This window comes from Cygnus atratus, chromosome 25, assembly GCF_013377495.2.
Source record: "Cygnus atratus isolate AKBS03 ecotype Queensland, Australia chromosome 25, CAtr_DNAZoo_HiC_assembly, whole genome shotgun sequence".
NCBI classification, from domain to species: domain Eukaryota; kingdom Metazoa; phylum Chordata; class Aves; order Anseriformes; family Anatidae; genus Cygnus; species Cygnus atratus.
The window spans coordinates 6461905-6484117 of NC_066386.1; the positions used below are offsets into that span (position 1 = coordinate 6461905).

The 22213-nt window shown below is 46.8% G+C and overlaps 1 protein-coding gene across 1 annotated transcript in view; it reads right to left on the reverse strand.

Moving 5' to 3' along the window:
• Nucleotides 1-20098, reverse strand: part of ASIC2 (acid sensing ion channel subunit 2) — a 506101-nt gene extending 486003 nt beyond the window's left edge. The window contains exon 1 of the mRNA XM_035566902.2: nt 19520-20098. Coding sequence (XP_035422795.1) covers nt 19520-20083 — 564 coding nt within the window. The 5' untranslated portion in view covers nt 20084-20098. The remainder of the gene's footprint in view (nt 1-19519) is intronic.
• Nucleotides 20099-22213: the final 2115 nt, after the last annotated feature.

A 22213-nucleotide genomic window follows, 5' to 3' on the forward strand; every position in this document is an offset into this window, starting at 1 on the left:
GGGAAGTGTGTATATACCTATCTGATTTGCAACAAAATAAATGCACAACGCATTTCCCTATTCCTGGCAACTAAATTGTCCTTGCTTGATCTCTAGAAATAGTTTACCACAAGAATTTACCTGTGGTAGCTGTGCTGTACTTTAACCCCCTGCAAGGGGTACTGTTATAGATTGTTTTGAAACATGGGAGGAAAATATGTTGCAATTAATTGTACCAACAAACAGCCAATGGCACACAAAATGGAGGAGTAATTTTAGGCTTAGAAATACCCCTCACATTTAACAGTGTTCCAAAGTGGAAGGGAAGCAGGAGCTTTACTTAGGGATGCTGTTTAGCCTGCAGGCACTTGCAGAAGCTGTCTGGGGTATGCAAAGCTGGGAATAGCTGTGGATGCTCAGGTACACTGCATACCTGACTTGCAAATACAGCAAGCAAGGCCATCAAAATGGTTTCTGAGCAAAAACATTTGCAGAAAAATGTGTAGTTTTAATTCCTTCCAAATAGGAACATTAGATATTCTTCTGTCTCTGCACAAAATCACAACCCGTGTCATTCTCCAAGGCAAGCTAAAACAAATTCCCTCCCTTATTTAAATTTTAATCAATTTTAGAAATAAATGTTTAATAATAAACATAAGCCAGGAAGACAGTCCTTGCCCCAAGGAGCTGACAAACGTTATCATCAATCCAAATAGAGGTATGTGAATGCTGTATTATGGAAGTACAGAGCTGGGCTGTACTTATACATCCTACTTTCGTGCCTACACTTGCCGAGGCGATCGGCTCCGGGGCAGACGTGTTCTGCAGCGGAGCAGGGGATGGAGACAGGCAGGGCTTTTTTTCGGCATCGAGGCCACTCGAAGCATCCGAGGGAGCCGCCAGGACCCGGCAGCCCTCGCGAGGGAGGCTGACGAGGCGTAGGTGGAGCCAGCAGCGCCCCCTGCCCGGCCGTTCAAAAGCAGCCTCTAGGGAGCGCGGCGACCAGGGCGGGCAAACAGGGCGTGGCGCGGCAGTTCGCGCAGGCAGGGCGAGCAGGGAGAGCCCCTCGCCGCTCTTTTGCAGCGGTCTTTCCCTTCGGTACTTGTAACCTGCTTGCGAGGAACCTGGCCATGGTATCAACCAGGCAGAAAACCATGGCCTCCACATCTCTTGCGGCCTCTACAGCCACAGTCACCGATGTGGCTACTCAGACGGGAGGGCTCGGGGAAACACACCGCCATCCAGGTCTTGGGCTGCAGGGTGTGCCCGAGTCTTCTCTCGGTATCCAACAGCAGCAGCGAGGGGTATGCCTGTGGGAGGTGTGCCCAGGTTGAAGAGCTGCTCAAACAGGTAGCAGAGCTTCAGGAGGAGGTGAGCAGACTCAGGAGCATCGGGGAGTCAGAGGGGGAAATTGGCTGGTGGAGGTGTACTCTACTCTCTCTGAGACAGACTCACGAGCCTGCCACAGCACAAGTGTCTCCTGCTATGCAGAAGACAAAGGTTCCCTCATCCCGCCAGGCAGTAGGAGGAGACCTAGGCCAAGGGGGGGGAATGGAGGCAGGTTCCTGTTTGGGGTGGTAGGCGAGCCCTGTCCCTGCCCACCTCACCTTCCCATCTACCCTTATATAACATATACCCTTATATAACAGGCACAGGTCTAGAACACCATAGTCAGAACAACGAAGTAGATGAAAGCCTGTCCCAGTTGGAGAGGGTGCCTAAGGCAAGGCAACCTTATCCCTTGCATTGCTACATCATCTGTCAAAAAAGAAAGAAGGGTTATTGTCATGGGGGACTCCCTTTTGAATGGGACAGAGGGCCCAATATGCCGACCGGACCCAACCCACAGGGAAGTCTATTGCCTCCCTGGGGCTCGGGTGAGAGACTTCGCTAAGAAAGTCAAGCGCCTGGAACAACCCACCGACTACTACCCTCTACTGGTCTTCCAGGCTGGTAATGACAAGCTAGCAACAGGAAGTCCGAGAGTGATGAAAAGGGACTTTAGGGCTTTGGGGCAACTACTTAAAGGATCAGGGGCACAGGTTGTGTTTGCCTCTGTCCTTCTGATAGGGGGGATCGATGCTGACAAGCAGACTCATCACATTAACACGTGGCTTCAGGACTGGTGCAACTGGCAGAACTTTGGGTTTTTTGATCATGGGAAGGTCTACATGACACCAGGCCTGCTGGCACCAGATGGGATGCGCCTCTCTCAGAGAAGGGTAAGGATTTTTGCTCAGGAGCTGGCAGGGCTGATAGATAGGGCTTTAAACTAGACTCGAAGGGGGAAGGGGATAAAACCAGGCATGCCGGTGATGAGCTAAGGGATGGTGCGCTAGAATCAGAAGGACTGTGTGCTAGTGAGGTCCTTTGGTTGGCTTCACAAGGAGCTGCGTGTAGGGAGGCACATTTGAAGTGCTTCTACACAAACGCACGCAGTATGAGGAATAAAATGGATGAGCTAGAAGTCTTGGCCCAGTCCCACAGCTACAGCATCATTGGCATAAGCGAAACCTGGTGGGATGAGTCCTGTGGCTGGTGTGTTGCAATAGATGGTTACAGGCTCTTCAGGAGGGACAGGCAGGGTAGGCGAGGTGGCGGGGTGGCGATGTATGTGAAGCATGGGCTTGACTGTGCGGAACTTCAAGTTGGTGATGGCAAAGTTGAGAGCCTCTGGGTAAGGATTAAGGGATGAACAAATAAAGGGGATGTCGTTGTGGGAGTCTATTACAGACCACCTGGCCAGGACGACAACGCCGATGAATTATTCTTTGCAGAACTAAGAGATGCCTCGAGATCAACTCCCCTTGTCCTTATGGGGGATTCAACTTGCCAGACATCAACTGGGGTCACCACACGGCTGACACGAGCAAGTCCAGGAGGTTCATAAAGCACCTAGATGATAACTTCTTGGTGCAGGTGCTAAGGGAGCCAACTAGGGAAGGTGCCCTCCGAGATCTGTTGCTGGAGAACAGAGAGGGTCTTGTGGGAGACGTGGCAATTGGCAGCCGTCTTGGTCATAGTGACCATGAAGTGGTTGAGTTTAGAATTTATGGTGAGAGAAGGAAAACTGTCACCAAAACTTCAGCCCTGGATATGGGGAAAGCAGACTTTAGGCTGCTCAGGGAACTAGTCAGCAAGGTCCCCTGGGAAATTGCTTTTGAAGGCATTGGCGTCCATCAGTGCTGGTCAATCTTTAAGCACTGCCTCCTAAAATCACAAGATCAGGCGATTCCACAATATCGGAGGTCAGGCAGGCGGGGCAGAAGGCCGGCCTGGCTGACCAGGGATCTTCTACTGGAGCTTAGGGGAAAAAAGGAAGTGTACGGCTGCTGGAAGGAGGGTCAGGTGATGAGGAAGGAATACAGGGATGCTGTTCGTGTTTGTAGGGAGAAAAGAGGTTCTTCACCAAAAGGGTGGTTGCACACTGGAACAGGCTCCCCAGGGAAGTAGTCACTGCACCAAGCCTGTCTGAATTTAAGAAGCGATTGGACTGTGCACTTAGTCACATGGTAGACCTGTGCGGTGCTAGGAGTTGGACTTGATGATCCTTATGGGCCCCTTCCAACTCGGGATACTCTATGATTCTATGATTCAATACCTGTGGTGACATTCTCATCCCTGGGATAAGCTGTGCAGGGCAGCTCCCATTCATCCCATCTGTCCTGTGCATGCCATGGGGAAACTCATCAGTGCCCTTGTTTCCTATCCTTTGCTGCTGGCTCACTTCAGGTTGGAGCCCAAGAGCAAAACACCATGGATGCAATGGGAGCAAATGGGTAACCAGGGTTTTGAAGAGAAATGGCAATATTTCTGCTCGCAGCCTGCTGTGCATGGCGTGGAGCAGAGGGCATAGCAGGAGCAAGGCTGGAGGGCTCCATGCAGCGAATCTTTGCCTTTCCCCACCGCTTTTGGAGAGCCATGGGACACAGAGTGCAAAAGAAGTCACACTAGGATGGTCAAGGACAAATCAAAATTGCAGAGCCCTGCAAAAAAAGGTATGCGTGCATGTTGCGTGCATGTTCAGTTTCTCACATACTCAGTGGAAGAGAGACTCTTTTGCAAGCAAGCAGCTGCTGGTCTTTTCTGCCTTTGTAACACACACCGGGCTTTGTGCAAAACCAGATCCTGAACCCACTAAATCTCATCCATGTGGTGCTGGGATGAGCAGCTGGGATGTTCAGAAGATGCTGGCCTTTATGATTCTTTCTGTGATTCTTTTTATAAGTGCAAGGGAGGAATGAAAGCTTTACATAACTTGTTAAAAAAAAAAAAAAAAGTTGTTCTTGAAACAGAAGAATTAATGAAGCTTGCTCTCCAAAGGCTGCTGATATTTCACCTTCTAACCTCTCCCTGCTCTGCCTGAAGTCTCTGAGGACTCCCACCAAAAAAAACCATGGAGTAATCCAGGAGCAGCTATCATCCACATCCATGTACCTATCTGCACGTGCACATGTCTGTCTACCTCTGGGTTGTTTCTTCATGTCCCATGGGTAGCACAGCCCTATGCATACTAATTTTTCAGTTTGTTATACGGTCCATACTGTCAGAAAAGTGTAAGCTGTCTTGCCATTGCCAGGCTGCTTTTGGAGAAAGTGGGGCACATGTTTGTTGGACAGCTGGTTGCTGTCAGACAAAATACATAATGTCACCGTCCCTGCTTTTCCTTTGTGGACGTGAGTTTGGGTATCTCTCAGCTGCCAGTTTTCATGATACTTCTAGAAACCTAATATCTTTGAGACTTCTCCTGGTCTTTCAAAGTGAGGCAAAATTAACCAATTTTGAAATTTCTGAAACCTTGTATTATCAGGAAAAACGGCTAAAGATTAACCATCTCCAGAAAGCTCAGAGGATAGTCTGTCAGAAGGCATCTTGTCCCATGAAAGGGGAGGCGGAGGGGAGAGCTAATTTGAAAGCAGTATATGAAATCCCCTTCTTCAGGGAATGGCAAATAGGAGCATATAACTCGGGGCTCACCTTTGATAATACATAGTACCAGGTAATACAAGGTTTTGCCCTAAACTTTATTTAAAATAGACCCAGGTGTGCACATGGTCTACAAGTGTAAGATGTAGAGACTCCAAGTGGTGGCAGATCCCCCAGCTCTGGGTGACTTTTTCCATTGTTTAATTCAGAACTAGCCGAAAATCAAAATATCCATTTAATGAAGCATCCCAGGCTTCCAAGATTTGCTTTTGCTTTAAGATTTATTTTTTTTTTATTTAAATTAATTTCATGGAAAATGGAAATGATTTAAGATAAAAAGCCTCCATTTTTCTTATGGGAAATCTCATCCCAGTCAGTGTAACTTTAGGAAAGCAGTTTTTTGTTTTTTTTTTTTTCATTCAGAAAGCATTTTCTAGAGAGGTTTTCAATGAAAATATTCAAACCAATTCCAGGCTCATCAACCCATGTTTCAAAAACCTGTGCTGGCTTCTAAACTGAATTTGTTTTTCTTTGAGCCAACCTCAGGGCTTTTTTTCTTCATGACATAAGCAGTCTTCACCCATTTCTGTCTCACCTTCTCTCTTCCTCTATTTCTCTCCCCCTTCCTCTTTTTTTTTTTCCCTCACTTAACCTGCAGACCCTGCAGAGCACCTTGAGATACACAACACAGATGGTGAGCAAGGAACCAGCAGCCACAGCTCAACCTGACACAACACACAGAAGCAGATATGTAACACAAGTTTCTGAACACTAACACAACCCACAGAAAAATGATCTGTAGAGTCCTATATGCACCAATACCAAAAGACCCTCATGTATTTTTCTAGTATCGTGCATGAACACCATCAAAACAACCTTTCCCTCCTTGCCCCAGTTTCCCTTGGAGAGATGCTCACACACAGAGATATCATCATAGTCCTAACCTCCTCTAAGAGTCTTTTTGTTCTACTAAGTGATAATGAGGAGAGAATGATTTTTCCAGGGATAGATGCAATTGTGGGGGCTAACAGCCTGATTTCACTCTCACTAATGTCTTTAGGAAGCAAACTCCACTGGTGTTCAATAGAAAAAGGACTGGTTTGTCAGCCTGGGACTTGCTTTCTTCCACAGCTTATGTTTAATGGCTGTCTATAGTGCTACATCTTCATGACTGATGACATCCCTCTGCTGTCATGTTGTTTGTGTCCCTTAATTACATGCACCCCACAAGGAACTTGTTGCAGTTGGTGTAGAGCAGTAAATGACACTCGTGTTAATTCAACTGCAATCCGTTGTCATTGTCTTGACAGGAATGAATTCATTTATTATTCATGTGGGTGTCACATGTATTCCAGGAGATGTTCCATCATAATTTAACATTAGTTAATGGCCACTTACAGTGTTCCTGGAGCAGCTGTAGAAGGGATGGTAGCTGTGGGATTTATTACCAGGGTGGAGTACAAAAAAAATGCTGTTCAATCAACAAGTATGAGGGTTAACATCTGGCAAAACAACTCCTTCTTCTAATGAGGACATGATATCAACACTCTGTCTGGCCGTGCCACTGACTCAATTTTTTATGTAAAAATTGGTTTAGATGGGAGCATTGTTTAAGAAGCAACCACAGTGGCAGTTTTCACAAAAGCTTTTGTGGGAAGATTCTGTATCCTTTCATTGTAAAAAGGAAAAATCCCCAAATATGAGGTACTTCAAAGAAAAAAACTGTATATGACAGGACCGTGCAACTGCAGTAACCAGCCATCACCTCCGTAGCAAAAGAGGACACCATGTTATATTCTGAGAGATAAAATCCAACCAGTGTGTTCAACCAGTCTAAGGAAAATGGAAATACAATGAAAAAAAAAAAATCTCGATAGAAAAAAATCTGTTCTAATCCAAGGCCCCCTCAAACAAATCATCACTTTCCAGATGGCCTAGAGTCACACCTGCCTCCCAAAACATAATGTTATCAACCGTTTGAGGTCGATCTGAAGCCTGATATCCTTGTTCAGCTGTCTCCATCACTGGAAAATTGCTGATGAGTTAACAGTGCTGCTAACGCTGCTGTTTCATGCATGATAGGCAAAGATGGAACGATCACACATGCTGCTCTTCCAAAGCATAGCAGGTGGCAGTAGAAGAAATACAGAGGTTCTAATGGACTGCTCTATATATCCCATTCATTTTTGTACCAGGGAGCAGTAGAGCGTGATCTTGAAAATTTAGTGACTCAAGGGTTAAGCTTACATTAATTCTTCTCACTGGTTGTTAACTCTCCTCTGCAATCAGTTCAGTGGATTTAGCCCTTACTGTCCAGCTGATTGCATACTGTGGAGATATTTTCTTGCCTGCTGTTGAGTGATCCCACATGACAATTATACGCTCCTCTGCTGTACCAGGGCTTCAGCTCATCATTTTCTACTTTAGTTGGGGGAAGTATGTCACCCTGCATTGTGGCAGAGATTTGAGCCCTTAAATTATGTTGCTCACAGTACATGCAGTTAAATCACCAGAGAACATTTGCTTGGATTTATTTATTCTCATCGCCTGGCCTAAGATTAATTTCTCTTAAACGTTCAGGTGAACAGTTTGAATCACTGTTGTGGGATTCAGCTGTCTTGTGAAGTTCTTGCATGACTGTCCTCCACCGTGGGAGCATGGGATTTCAGAAGGCTTGGAAACATGAAAAAAAAGAAAATGTTTAAATGAATTGTTTTTCTTCCCCTAATAATTTAAAAAGCTTTGAAAAGGCAAACATTTTAAATTCATTTAATTTCATGCCTATCTTTATATTGCTTTTGTTTATATAGCCAAGTATTTAATATATTTGAAACACCATGAAAATTCAGATTTTTAAAACCAGCTAAAACTTCATCTCACTAAAATTTTTGGCCTTCAACCTGGTTTGTTTTCTTGTTGTTGGTTTGGTTGTTTGTTTGCCTGTTTTCCCAGATATGCAATAAAGACAGACTCCAAGCTGTCAGTTTCCCTGAGGACAAACTCCATTTTCTAAAAAACCCATGCTGGAAGTGAGATCTGAGCAACCTTCTGGCTGACTAAAAGGAAATTGCACAGGCTTGGCATGAAGCTCACCCTGCTTGGGCAGAACCTGGAATCACCTTCTCATGTGCAGGTCAAGCTGATCTGAAGAAACACCTGGTGAGTCGATTGAATTTGGCTCAGTCTTTTTTATTTCTGATTTTCTTTTCAAATTCCAGCCCCTGAGGAGCCAGTGCAGTGGAGGAGGAAGGAAATCTCCATGCAGAACTGTCTCATCCACAGGAGTCATCAACAAAGCAACTTCTGTTCTACATGAAAATGCCTGGATGGGCCAAGTCCCTCTGCATAGGATCCTCTCTGGAAATCTAACCAAGTGCAGATTAAATCTCCTTTCATCTAACATACCCTTGGCAAATGTATGTGCATTTTCCATTACCACTTACTTCTTTACTTCACACTTCCTGAATTAACACACAGGCTAAATCCTTTCTTCAACAGTGATGACAGCAACAATTGATCAAAATAATTTTTTTTTTTCCCAAATAATGGAATGTGCTTCAGCTGTAAATATTCATGGCTGGATATAAATTGTTTCTTGATGGGCCCTGAGCATACTGTTGTCAATCTGTTTAAGTGATTCAGAGTCTCTTACCTCCAAGAGGCAATCATTCTTTCTGCTTCTGGACTCATAGATTGATCCCTGGTAGGTGGAGTCAGACATGTCCACCTCATCTAGCTCATTTTCCACCTTAGCTTGTTGAATTTGAGATCCGCAAGAGTCTTCATAACAACTATTTTCAGGTGTGGAAATCCCAAAGACCTTTTAGAAGACCTTTCAGGTTATGTTCATCCCTCCATAAAGAGAATACATTTAAAGGGCTTTAGGGCTTTAAACTACAGTCGAAGGGGCAACTACTTAAAGGATCAGGGGCACAGGTTGTGTTTGCCTCTGTCCTTCTGATAGGGGGGATCGATGCTGACAAGCAGACTCATCACATTAACACGTGGCTTCGGGACTGGTGCAACTGGCAGAACTTTGGGTTTTTTGATCATGGGAAGGTCTACATGACACCAGGCCTGCTGGCACCAGATGGGATGCGCCTGTCTCAGAGAAGGGTAAGGATTTTTGCTCAGGAGCTGGCAGGGCTGATAGATAGGGCTTTAAACTAGACTCGAAGGGGGAAGGGGATAAAACCAGGCATGCCGGTGGTGAGCTAAGGGATGGTGCGCTAGAATCAGAAGGACTGTGTGCTAGTGAGGTCCTTTGGTTGGCTTCACAAGGAGCTGCGTGTAGGGAGGCACATTTGAAGTGCTTCTACACAAACGCACGCAGTATGAGGAATAAAATGGATGAGCTAGAAGTCTTGGCCCAGTCCCACAGCTACAGCATCATTGGCATAAGCGAAACCTGGTGGGATGAGTCCTGTGGCTGGTGTGTTGCAATAGATGGTTACAGGCTCTTCAGGAGGGACAGGCAGGGTAGGCGAGGTGGCGGGGTGGCGATGTATGTGAAGCATGGGCTTGACTGTGCGGAACTTCAAGTTGGTGATGGCAAAGTTGAGAGCCTCTGGGTAAGGATTAAGGGATGAACAAATAAAGGGGATGTCGTTGTGGGAGTCTATTACAGACCACCTGGCCAGGACGACAACGCCGATGAATTATTCTTTGCAGAACTAAGAGATGCCTCGAGATCAACTCCCCTTGTCCTTATGGGGGATTCAACTTGCCAGACATCAACTGGGGTCACCACACGGCTGACACGAGCAAGTCCAGGAGGTTCATAAAGCACCTAGATGATAACTTCTTGGTGCAGGTGCTAAGGGAGCCAACTAGGGAAGGTGCCCTCCGAGATCTGTTGCTGGAGAACAGAGAGGGTCTTGTGGGAGACGTGGCAATTGGCAGCCGTCTTGGTCATAGTGACCATGAAGTGGTTGAGTTTAGAATTTATGGTGAGAGAAGGAAAACTGTCACCAAAACTTCAGCCCTGGATATGGGGAAAGCAGACTTTAGGCTGCTCAGGGAACTAGTCAGCAAGGTCCCCTGGGAAATTGCTTTTGAAGGCATTGGCGTCCATCAGTGCTGGTCAATCTTTAAGCACTGCCTCCTAAAATCACAAGATCAGGCGATTCCACAATATCGGAGGTCAGGCAGGCGGGGCAGAAGGCCGGCCTGGCTGACCAGGGATCTTCTACTGGAGCTTAGGGGAAAAAAGGAAGTGTACGGCTGCTGGAAGGAGGGTCAGGTGATGAGGAAGGAATACAGGGATGCTGTTCGTGTTTGTAGGGAGAAAATTTGTGTGGCCAAAGCCCAACTAGAGCTGTCTATGTCTGTGGGAGACAATAAAAAAGGTTTTTTTAGATATGTGAACACAAAAAGGAGAACCAAAGAAAACATATGTCCGCTACTAGATGGGGAGGGTCTCCTCACAGACAATGACATAGGCAAAGCAGAGACGTTTAATGCCTTCTTCACCTCTGTCTTCAACACTGATGATGGGTTTCGGGACCCAGGGTACCCTGAGCTGGAGGACCACGACAGTGGGAATGACAAACTCCCAACTGACCCTGAACATGTGCATTTGCTGCTCCACCTGGATCCATACAAATCCATGGGTCCGGATGGGATTCATCCCAGGGTGCTTAAAGAGCTGGCTGATGTCATCGCGGGACCTCTCAATTATTTTTCAATGATCTTGGGAATCTGGAGAGGTCCCATTGGACCGGAAGCCGGCAAATGTTGTGCCAATTTTCAAGAAGGGTAAGAAAGAAGATCCTAGCAATTACAGGCCTGTCAGTCTCAAGTCAGTGCCTAGTAAAATTATGGAGAGGATGATCCTTGAAGTTATTGAAGCGCACCTGGGGGACAATGCAGTCATTGGTCCCAGCCAACATGGGTTCATGAGGGGTAGGTCCTGCCTAACAAATTTGATTTCTTTTTATGATAAGATCACCCAGTGATTTGATCAAGGGAAACCAGCTGATGTGATCTTTTTGGACTTCAGCAAAGCTTTTGACACGGTTTCCCATAGGATCCTACTGGACAAAATATCCAGCACACAGCTAAACAAAAACATCATACGATGGGTGAGCAATTGGCTGACGGGCAGGGCTCAAAGGGTTGTGGTAAATGGGGCCACATCTGGCTGGTGGATGGTCACTAGTGGGGTCCCTCAAGGCTCCATTTTAGGGCCAGTCCTCTTCAATGTTTTTATACGTGATTTGGATGTAGGACTAGAAGTTGTTTTGAGCAAATTTGCCAACGACACCAAACTTGGAGGAGTTGTGGACTCGGATGAGGGTGGAAAGGCCTTGCAGAGAGATCTGGACAGATTGGAGAGCTGGGTGATCACCAACTACATGAAGTTTAACAAAAGCAAGTGCCGGATCCTGCACCTGGGACGGGGCAACCCTGGCTATACGTACAGACTGGGCGATGAGACGCTGGAGAGCAGCCCCGCAGAGAGGGATCTGGGGGTTCTAGTTGACAGCAAGTTGAATATGAGCCAGCAGTGTGCCCTGGCAGCCAGGAGGGCCAGCCGTATCCTGGGATGCATCAAGCACGGCATTGCTAGTCGGTCGAGGGAAGTGATTGTCCCGCTCTATTCTGCGCTGGTGCGGCCTCACCTCAAGTACTGTGTGCAGTTCTGGGCACCACAGTACAAAAAGGACATTAAACTGTTGGAGAGTGTCCAGAGGAGGGTGATGAAGATGGTGAAGGGCCTAGAGGGAAAGACATATGAGGAGCGGCTGAGGTCACTTGGCCTGTTCAGCCTGGAGAAGAGGAGGCTGAGGGGGGGACCTCATCGCAGTCTACAACTTCCTCACAAGGGGGAGTGGAAAGGCAGGTGACCTATTCTCCGTTATCACCAGTGATAGGACCTGCGGGAATGGTGTTAAGCTGAGGCAGGGGAAGTTTAGGCTAGACATCAGGAAGAGGTTCTTCACTGAGAGGGTGGTTGCACACTGGAACAGGCTCCCCGGTGAAGTAGTCACTGCACCAAGCCTGTCTGAATTTAAGAAGCGATTGGACTGTGCACTTAGTCACATGGTCTAAACTTTTGGGCAGACCTGTGCGGTGCTAGGAGTTGGACTTGATGATCCTTATGGGTCCCTTCCAACTCGGGATATTCTATGATTCTATGATTCTATGAAAGCTTTTTAAATAATAATTATAGTAAACCTCTGAGCAGATGCAGGTGGCAAAATAGTTGACGATTTTTGCAACCTGCAAATATAGCCACTGTTCATGTTTTTCTCCTTCTGAAGCTATGGGAGGACCTGCATTCCTGCATTCTCACCACCACACACCTCTCTCATAGCTGTGTTTGTCTTTCAGGCAAGGAAGTTCTCATGGATGTGTTTTTCCAAAGAGCTCTTGGTATGGAAATCCACACAAAATGTCACACCAATCTTAAAAGAAAGATGAATGAAACTAGGCAAAATACTTGCTATTTCTTTTGAAAACTATATTCAGTTGGTACAGCTGTGACATCCACCTGACAACCTGCTCGGTCCCACCTTATCACAGCAGCTGAGCATTTTATTGCCTACACACTGACCGTGTGTCCCCATGACAGCCAATTCATGCATAATGCTGCTGTGACAGCCAAGCCTGATCTGGCTTGCACTCCAGGTATAAATTCCTTTAAAAAATGCTTTTGCAAAGGCGCAGGACAGACTAGCCATGCAGAGCTCCTGGGCACCAGGTTCTGCCAGAGGAGATGGAGATGCCTCTGTCCCCTCTGTCCCTGCTGTCCTGCAGCTGGCTGTACTCCTGGAGAGCTGTGAGGCATGCTTTTTCCGCAAAGAGGAGATGAACAATGCACTTGAGGTATTTTTTTCAGGTAATCTCTGCTGTCTCCTTTCAAACTGCATGGGAATGGTTCCGGGAGATGGAGAAGGACAGACACGTGCTCAGAGAAACTGTGAGGGGTTTATTATGGAATCAGAGCTGTGAATGCCTCAGATGCTCAATGCAGAGAGTCATCAACAGCTATGCATTTAAGGCCATTTTTTTTCTTCAGGTCAATAACATAAACTCAAACTTAAATGCCAAGGCTCACAACAGGGACCATAACTGCCTCTCAAAATTATTTTTCATGCTCACAGTAAAGATTGAGTGAATTGAGCATGACAAGCAGCAACATGGGACAAAACCCAGCAGGTATGTACCCACTTTTTGTTATGGAAATATATAATATACTTTATAATTTATATAGATATATGTATACGTTAAATAATTCAGTTTGGAAGGGACCTCAAGAAGCCACTCAGGCCAATACCGAAGTCTGACCTGCTTTCTCTTTTTTTAAGAACTTCTCCTGCCTCTGTTTACAATCACTGGTTTTATTTGTGCCCATTGCCTTCCATGGGGATCACGGACACTGACCTGTAGTGCTCAGCGCTTTGCTAGGAGCACTTAGAGTAAATACACACCATGGTTTCACAGCAGTCACATCATGGTTTTTGGGCGTGCACTTGGTCAAATAAGCACACAATTCCGCAAAAGTGAACATCTGGGAGGTTATATATTATTTCTCAAGAAGTCTCAGTGGGGAATTTGGCATGAGGTATATGGAGGAAGGTCAGGACAAGTTATGTTGCTCCCGTTTATCTCTCCAGATAGAAACCATGTTGTTGTTTTTTAATACGTCCCTGGTTTTTCATAGCCTTCACTTACAGTTTTAGGCATGACTAGATTTAAATGTGGTTCATGTAGAAAGGGCACAGGTACATTTGACTGCTTCCTGTCATTTTACCCTTTGTCCACTGCAGACAGCAAGGAAACAATAGAACACTGTGGCTTAAAGACATTTATCAACCTTGAGCTCTGAGTTTTACTAACTTGCCTCTTCACAGCTTTCCAGCACCTTACTTGTCAGTGTCTCTCCATGGATAAAAGTAATTTCCTCCCATTTTGCAGATAGGAGAGCTGATGTGCAGAAAGTCAGACTCAGAGATATTTCCAATGCATGGGAAAACCTCATGCAATTTCCAGAAAAAAAATGGTAAAGCTCTGCAGCCCTCAAATATCTCTGTCCTTGCAACTCTGGTGAAATCCTTCTTGCTCAGTATTTTCTCCTCATCTGACAGCATTATTCTCTGCTCACTCTCAAGAGCAGTGTTTTCATTTTGCTTCAGATCCAGATGCCATCTTGAGTGCAAAGCCCTTAGCAGGTGTGGTGTGGATGGGGGACAGAGGAATCCACACTCACTTGGCCTGACAAATATTCGTGATGAATAGGCATCACTTAACAGACAAGAGTGGCTCTTCCTCTTCATCAAATGAAGCGGATGGGTGCATCATATAAACCAAGGCCATAGGCAAAGGAATGCTGAGCTCACAGCTGGCTCTTAGGCACAGAAGTGCTTTGTCCTTCCTGCTCCAGTGTCCTCCCTGTGTCTTGCCTCCCTTTGCACTCACAACCCACTGATCTGCAGATGTTTTTGGTACTTCAGCTGTACTCTTTTCTGAGACATCAGATCTTTAGATTATTTCCCAAAACTCCTAATGAGAAGAGGAGTGTGCCCAGCCAAGAAACAGCTTAAATCAGAACAAAACACAGACTTTTAAAAAGAAAATTAAGGAAGAGTTAATCACTGAGCTGCTCAGGTCTTGAGTCAGAGCAGTCTCTCAGACACAGATCACCCACATCTCAAGTAAATGACTTACAGCCACACCTCTGACTTTTTGGTCTTATGGGAGTTGTTTCATCCAGTGTAAATGCTTTCTGTATTAAATGACTTATAATTGGATTTGCCACAAAAAGACCCCACTGAGGTTCCACAGGCTTCTCTTCTTTAGTTTTTAACCTTAATATCCATTCAAGACCCAGGAAACTTTTGTATTTGTGAACAGATACTCATCACAACAGGTATCCTCCCAAGAATCTTTCTGGTGAATTTCAAATCATTATCCCAATATTCTGTAATATATTAAGGAAGTACAAAGCCCGTCAGCTCCATGGACAAGCCCTACCATAATCATTTTACAACTAGATGTCTGAGGGACAGAAAAATTTAGACAAGGGTAATATTGTGTAGAATAAAGGTCTGCATTTCTCAAGGATGAGGTTTGTACATCAGTCAGATATGTGACCCAGATACAATCTATCTACTTTTAGACACCTGACTCAGGCACCTACAACAGGAACACAATAACCCTGCACTCCCTCCCGTGCCTAAGACCAGGCACCAATATTCAGCAGCATGTGCAAACACAAGCACAGACTCAGAAAGATGCAGAAATATTTGCTCTCCTAGTGCAAGAACCATTTATTTGTGTAAAAGTTAGCACAAAATGGCAGATCCCATTTTGGCATATTTAACAGATTCTGAGGCAAACTTTGGAAAAAGTCATGATTTCCAGAAAAATGATTAAATAGAAAGAGGTCGTGTTTTTCTGAATCAAGCAGACAGCATCATGATTTCTATTTATTTATTTATTTTTGAGGAAAGTGGAAGTTGTATAACAGAAGATGAGAATGGACTAATCAGTCTAAAAAGCAAAAGCTATTTACTAAATAGTGGCCTCATGGGCACACTAGAAAGAATGACTTAAAATATATGCATAGAGAGTGACTGATAGATTGACATAAACTTGTGTCTCAGAATAGAAATATTCACATGAAATGCTCTCCTTTATGCGGACACTGTCTATCAGCAAGAATGTGTATTGAAAATAAATGAGTTGTATCCTTCGATTGTCACAGACATGGATAATAAATAGACATCTGGCAACGAAAGCATAGCAGGCACAAGCTAAGTTATTGTGTTACCTCGGAAATGAGATGGATGTGTGGGGAAGCACATGCTACAATTTCCATTTAGCAAACGACATGACAGGAAAACTTAACGTAGTGGGTTTACATGACAAGGTTTTGGTAGCAGGGGGCCGTAGTGGTGGCTTCTCTGAGAAGAATCTAGAAGCTGCCCCATGTTAGGTAAGGGCCCTGCTGCTGACTAGAGCCGAGCCAATAACTGATGTTGTTTACACCTCTGTGAGAGCATATTTAAGAAAGGGGGAGGGGGGGGGGAAGAAAAAAACACAACCAACCAACTAACCAAAAAAAAAACAAAACAAAAAAAAAACAAAAACCCACGGCTACACAGCAGCTGGGAGAGAGAGAGGAGTGAGAAACCATATTTTCTCCCCCTTTCTCTTTGAGGAGGGGGAGTGAGAGAGTGGGTGTGGGCTCAGCTGCCCACCTGAGTAAAACCACCACACTTGCTCACATACCAAAATGTGCGGTCACTGCTGTATCTTGAATCGTTCAGGCAGGGCTTGGCTGCTGGGGCTAGTTTTCTCAGCAAGGTGGGACTGAGATATCCCATTCCCCATGCTCCTCATATTCTAGATATCTGCATCCCCACCACCCCATCTGTCATTCTCCCTTTTCCCCATGGGGTGAAACAGTTATCATAGATTTTTCTCCCCTGTTACTCCATGTGTTTGCTGTGCCACCCACAGAAATCTCCTGCAAGGTCCCCTTGCCACTGCTCAGTTCATCCCATATTGGAATGGCAAAGGACCACAAGCCATGACTGCAGACCCAGGAAGGAGGGTCCAGCACGCTCATAGAGATGACCAGAAAATCACAGCTCTGTGTCTAGGGCTGACGAGCCACAGCTTTATCACTCTCAGCAGCAGTAGGTTGGGAAGACCTTAATGTCATGTTGAGCAGCATGAGCACAGCTCCTCCAGAAAGATGCCATCTGTGAGGTCATTTTCAATGGAGACCTCCTGGAAGGAGCAATGCACACACACACACACACACACACACACACACAAAAAGAGGGAATTTCCTCAACTGCTGCTGTTATCAGGTTTTCCTCCTTCAAATATATTAAAGGAATGGGTTTGCTAAAGCTCATCCTGCCAATTTCTTGTTCTTTATTACCTTGCCTGCAGCAGAGGTCAGCATTATCTTATCTGCTGCTCAGTGCATTGCCATGCCAGTTCAGGAATCAGCACATGTTCTGCTAAGTCCTTGCTGTTCCCTTTGGATGTATCTCTGCAGAAAAGCTTAAAGGACTCATGCCTCTGAGCAGGCCATAATATGGGGAACTGTTGGCTGAGAAGCATTAGACATCATCTGGGGAGAAGGAACATTGAATGCAAGGAGAGCACAGCTCAAATCCTGTTAAAAAAGTTGCAATGGAGAATTGGAACAGGGAAGTGGAGGAGGAGGGAAAGTAAATTCAAGTTTTCAGTGTGCCAGGGCACTGCCATGCCAGCATCTGCTTTCCCATACAGCACTGCATACAACACACATGGATATTCTAAGTGGGACAGGTGACCAGCTGGCACTACTGCACTAACTTCCTCAGCAGCATCTTATTGCAGAGTTTTCTGCTTTGATGCAGCTTCCTACTGCAAAACTCCTGCCTCTTCTGCTCCCAAGTGCATGAATTTGAGGAGTACAGAAACAGAGAGCTGAAGTTCTTCGTCAGGATGACGTATTACAAAACTGCTCTGGGATTTACACTCTCTGCTTCCTGAGAGGAAAGAAATCAGCCTTCAGTGATGATGCTTCCCTCTTTCCAATTGGTAATGCAGCAGAATGGATAAGCTGCCACACAGTCTGTACACAAAGTTGCAACAGGTTGTTGATAATTAAACACAAAATTCCTCCAGAACTGGAGGTTCTGATTCAGCACGGAGGCAGGGCTAAACCACAACACCAGGGAAAGTTTAACCTTTCTGGAAACTGCTGTGTACCCATGGAAATAAAAACCATTGTTTCAGAGGCAGCTACCTCAAAAACTAAATGGCCATGGAGATTACAGTTCTTGTGTACCAGGGAAGCTACCAAGAGCACCTGTCTCATCTGAGAATGAGACCTACTTTTTCAAGTCCTGCAGGTGCTTTGAACATGCCACTTGCTGGTTGGCTTTGGGGCTTTTGCTTTTGGCTGATGTTTATTGCATTATGGGGAAGCCCACAGGCAGAATTCCTCCCTCTCCCAGCTCCTTTGCTATGGTTAGGGAAGATCTTTTGGGATCTGCCTTCACTTATCAACTCTTCTGTCCCCTGGGCTTTTGTGCATATATTTCCTTTTCTGTCCCGTTTTCCAGCCTTAGTCACACATTGCTTTGCTTTAGCAATCTCTTCCCCCAAGGAATTTCTTCATAACTTCTTAAAACTTGCACCACCCTACCTCTGCTCAGGTCTGCCCAAGAAGCAGAAGAAAAGGAGCAGTTTGCCTGGATATCCAGTCCAAAATGGGTATGGCATCAGGGTTATGCACAGGCAACAACTGAGACATCAAACAAAACATTCCTACTCAGACATTTAAAAAGAGCACAGTCCAGGTGATGGCAGAGACTCTGGAGCATGAATCAACTGGACTCATTTGCTGGGGGATCCAAAAGCATCAGAGACACAAAATACTCTCTTCTCCTAAAAACAGACCAAAATCCTACTGGCAAACATCACGAAACCTGTTACAGCCCCTGCCTATCTACAGGACATGGAGCAGAACAAACAGCATCGCTCCCAGAGAAACAGCGGGCTGAGATCTGTCGGCATTGCTGACTCCAGGGTCACTGAGCCCCCAGCCAGGGTACGCCGGGGAGAATCAGTGGGAAGGAACCAGCCAGCTTGGCCTGAGAGCAAAGTACAACTTAGCCTCATCGCAGCCCTCATGCCTGCAGCTCTGCTGAGGCAGGATTCAAGCCACCAGTTTGGGGGGAGCAGCCCCTTCTGTAGCCCCTCTCTCAATCAGCAGTGCACGGGTGGGATCCCTTCTTCCAAGCAACCTACTTTTTCTTCCTATTTCACACTGATAATGCCTGCCAGCTGAGCCGCCGAGGCCAGCCTGAGCTGCTGTCAGGGTGTCACCCAGAAGCCATAAGCTGAGCAGCGTCTGCTGCCTTCAGGATCTTCAGGCTACCCAGCGCTCTCCACCTCCCTGCCAGCCTGAGAGCAGGCTGGCATCAGAGCAGAGCCTGATTTCTTCTTTATTTTATTATGTTTCCCTTTTTCTAAAACAACACCAAGAAGGGACCTGGTTGCTGGCCGTGCTGCAGCAAACTAGGATTTATGAACCACAGCCACAAGCAACAAGCAGAAAAATTCCCTTTCCAGTTAGATCAGAAGCCACAATTTCAGCAAGGCTACAAACACCCAAGGAAATACAGTAGGCTTATGAACGTTGCTCAGACCATCCTCAAATGCCTTCCAGTCTCTCTGGCTTCTTTCCAGCCCTCTCTACTTTCTTTAGCAGGCTAAAATTCACTGACCATATCAAGAGACCTCACAAGCCCCCTCTGTTGCTCAGCAGGACCCATGTGATGCCCCAGCCTGACACCAAGCACCCTGGGAGCCGTCGGCCTCCTGCAAGATGGATGGTGGACCTGCTGCAAACCCCTTGCTTGCCCCCACATCACCCCATGCCATGCTGGGAAGAAGCGTAGGAAGGACTCCAGCAAATAAACTTCAACTCAACAGGCTGCCTCATTCCCCTCTGCCATGCCAGAGCCTGACAGACACTATCTGCTCATTGTGCTATGCTGACGCAGGTTGGTCAGTGACATCCTTGCTGTCTTGGTCCTGCACCAGCACCATCCACACACCCAGAGTAGAGAAAAGCAGAGCATCTGCTCATACTCACAGTTTTGAAGTCCTCATGGTTGCACTCTTGGCCTTTGAATTTGCAGTACAGCATCATATCCTTCAGGTCATGGCCAACCCGCGCCAGGAACTCCTGCATGTTGAAAACTTTTGGTTTATACTGGTTAAAGTTGGCCTTTTCTTGAAGGATGGCCAAGACAGACGGGTCAGCCAGGTGAGGGTTGGGGATCTGCAGGTTGACATCGAGCAGAGCCAGAAGCTCTCCAGCATGGTACAGGTCATTGGTGGTGAGCCGGGAAAAGCGAAACTCATTGAGGTTACAGATGGTGACAGCGGGGAAGACCAGGCTGTTGGCCACTACCTCGTCCACTTTGGTCACATGCTGGTAGGAGAAGTAGAAAGCCACTCGGTCCGAGCTCTCAACCAGGAGGAGCCCCAGTGAGCCCACGAAGGCCAAGGTCCAGAGCAGGCGTCGGATGGTCACTGGCCCGTAGACAAAGACGTGACGGATCCCATGGAGCGTGGAGGTGTTGGCAAAAATCTGGATACTGGAAGGTTGCATACTCCCCATGCTGCCCTCGCTGGTGCTGTCCTTCAGATCCATGAGGAGCAGCTAGTGAAATCCTGGCACTGCTTTTTGGGTCAGTCTGTAGCTGGAACTGGGATCCAGATCTCTCCCCTCCCCTCTGGATAATAATTAAACTCTTTTAGGAGAGAGAGAGAGAGAGTAAACGAGTCTCAGGCCAGCTGCTGCGAGTTTATCCCACCAGCTCAGCAGTAGCTTTGTAGGGGTAAATATTTATACAAAAATCCATTCAAACTCTAGCTCTTGATTTCCTCGGTGTGATAAGAAGGGCTGGTTTTATTTAGGGAGACACCAAGGTGATGTGGAAGAGATGTGGGTGGGAAGCGAAAGCCGAGCCAATGGAAATAAAGTCCTCCCCCTACACACACACACGCACACGCACCCGAGCGGAGATGAGATTAAGCAAGAGGGAGAGCTTAAAACAAGCAGAGGCAGCTCAAAGCCTATTAACTAGTGCATAAAGCCCAAGGATGCCACTACCCGGAGCTGATGGCTCGCGGCACGGCAGGGCTTTCAGACCAATTGCGCCATTCTTCCCGTGCTCTGACAATGCTGCTGGATTTGAGCATCTTTTCTCCTCCCCACCCTTCTGGCTTGGGCAGGGCTCCAAGAAATGCCCCTCCTCCCCAGAAAACCACCCCGTGCTGCTGCCAGCGTTATTTCCAAGTGTTTCTCTCAGGGAAAGCTGGGCAGCTAATTCAGTGGGAGAATGCGAGAGGAGTAAGAGAGGAAAAAGAAAGGGAGGGGAAAGGTTAAAAAAAAAAAAAAAAAAAGCGGGAGGGGGGAGGGAGGGCAAAGCTGCTCGGTTCCATGCACGCACATCCACATGCAGAACAGAGCAGGGTGGAAAGCAATAGCATGAAGCCTCTCCTCTGCTGTGCAGCAGCTCAGAAGCAAAAAAAAAAAAAAAAAAAAAAAAAAATCAGACAAGAGGATGGAAGGGGGAGAGGTGGAAGGGGAGAGGAGCTGCAGCACCTCTCCTCTGTCTCAGAGCTTCCCTGCACTTCAGGACTTCTGGCAGGCAAAGTGCGAGAGCTGTGAGTCACGCATCAATCAGAGCCCAGCGGCAGGGTGAGCTCCCGGGGAGGGCAGGGCTCAAGGGGCTGCAGTCGTGCTCCCCCTGGCTCCTGCCCACAGGTGGGTTCATCAGTGTCCATGTCTTGGTAGGACCAGGGCTGCTGTCCCAAGCAGCACCTGTGGACCCTGAGCTCAGGATTTGGAAGACAGTTAGGCAGCAGCATCCAGATTTTTTTTTTTTTTTTTTAACCTCTGGAAGGCAGTTATGATGGATGTGTTCAGGAAGCTGCTCCTAGATGTGGGTTCAGATGGTAGGTTTGGAGGAACAGGGATGTTGGGGGGGGGAAAATTGGGAAAAGTTTCCTACCTAAGAGATACTGCAAAATCCTGCAACAATGCCTCCAGCCATGATAGCAGCCTTACTGCACACTGTAGGAGATGGGAATGAGCAGGGTTCAGCCCTGGGGCTGAGCAGGGTCTGGGGTAGTTCCATTCCACATTTGCTCTGTGCACAGCAGCATTTTTCTCTGTTTTTGCAGAGATCCAGAAGAGAAAAACTCTTTCTCTCTCCATACAGCATCCAGCACTATGGCAGGTGAGCATCTGGGGTGCTGTGGTGGCTCTCAGGAGGTGACATTCCCAGCTCAGATGAGGTGGGAACAGAGGGTCAAAGCACAGACAGAGCCTGCCACAGTCTGTGGTGCGACACCCGGTGGCTCTCAGCCACCTGTGAAGGTGTCTCAAGGGCAGACTCAAAGATTATCCAGGGTAAAATGAGCCCAGTTTTGGTCTTGTGCTGTTATCATCAGAGTAGACTCTGAAAGAGCCCCACATTTTACAACACTTGGCCCATCAGCTGCTTTACCTCCACCAGTGGACACCCGAGTCCCTTCAGGGACATCAGCCAACACTACCACGAGCTGTCCTGTCCTCCCCTGAAGCTTTTCACCTTGAGATACCACAAAAATGAGGCAGTTTCTGCTTTTGCTACAACCAAAACCACATTTGGCCCTGGCAGCCAAATCCCAGCTGTGCCATCTCCCAGCCTAAAGCATCCTGTCGGAGCATCTCTCAGGCTGAGCTACGCAGCTTGACACAGGCAGTGCAATGTTGGTCTCTCCATTTTACACC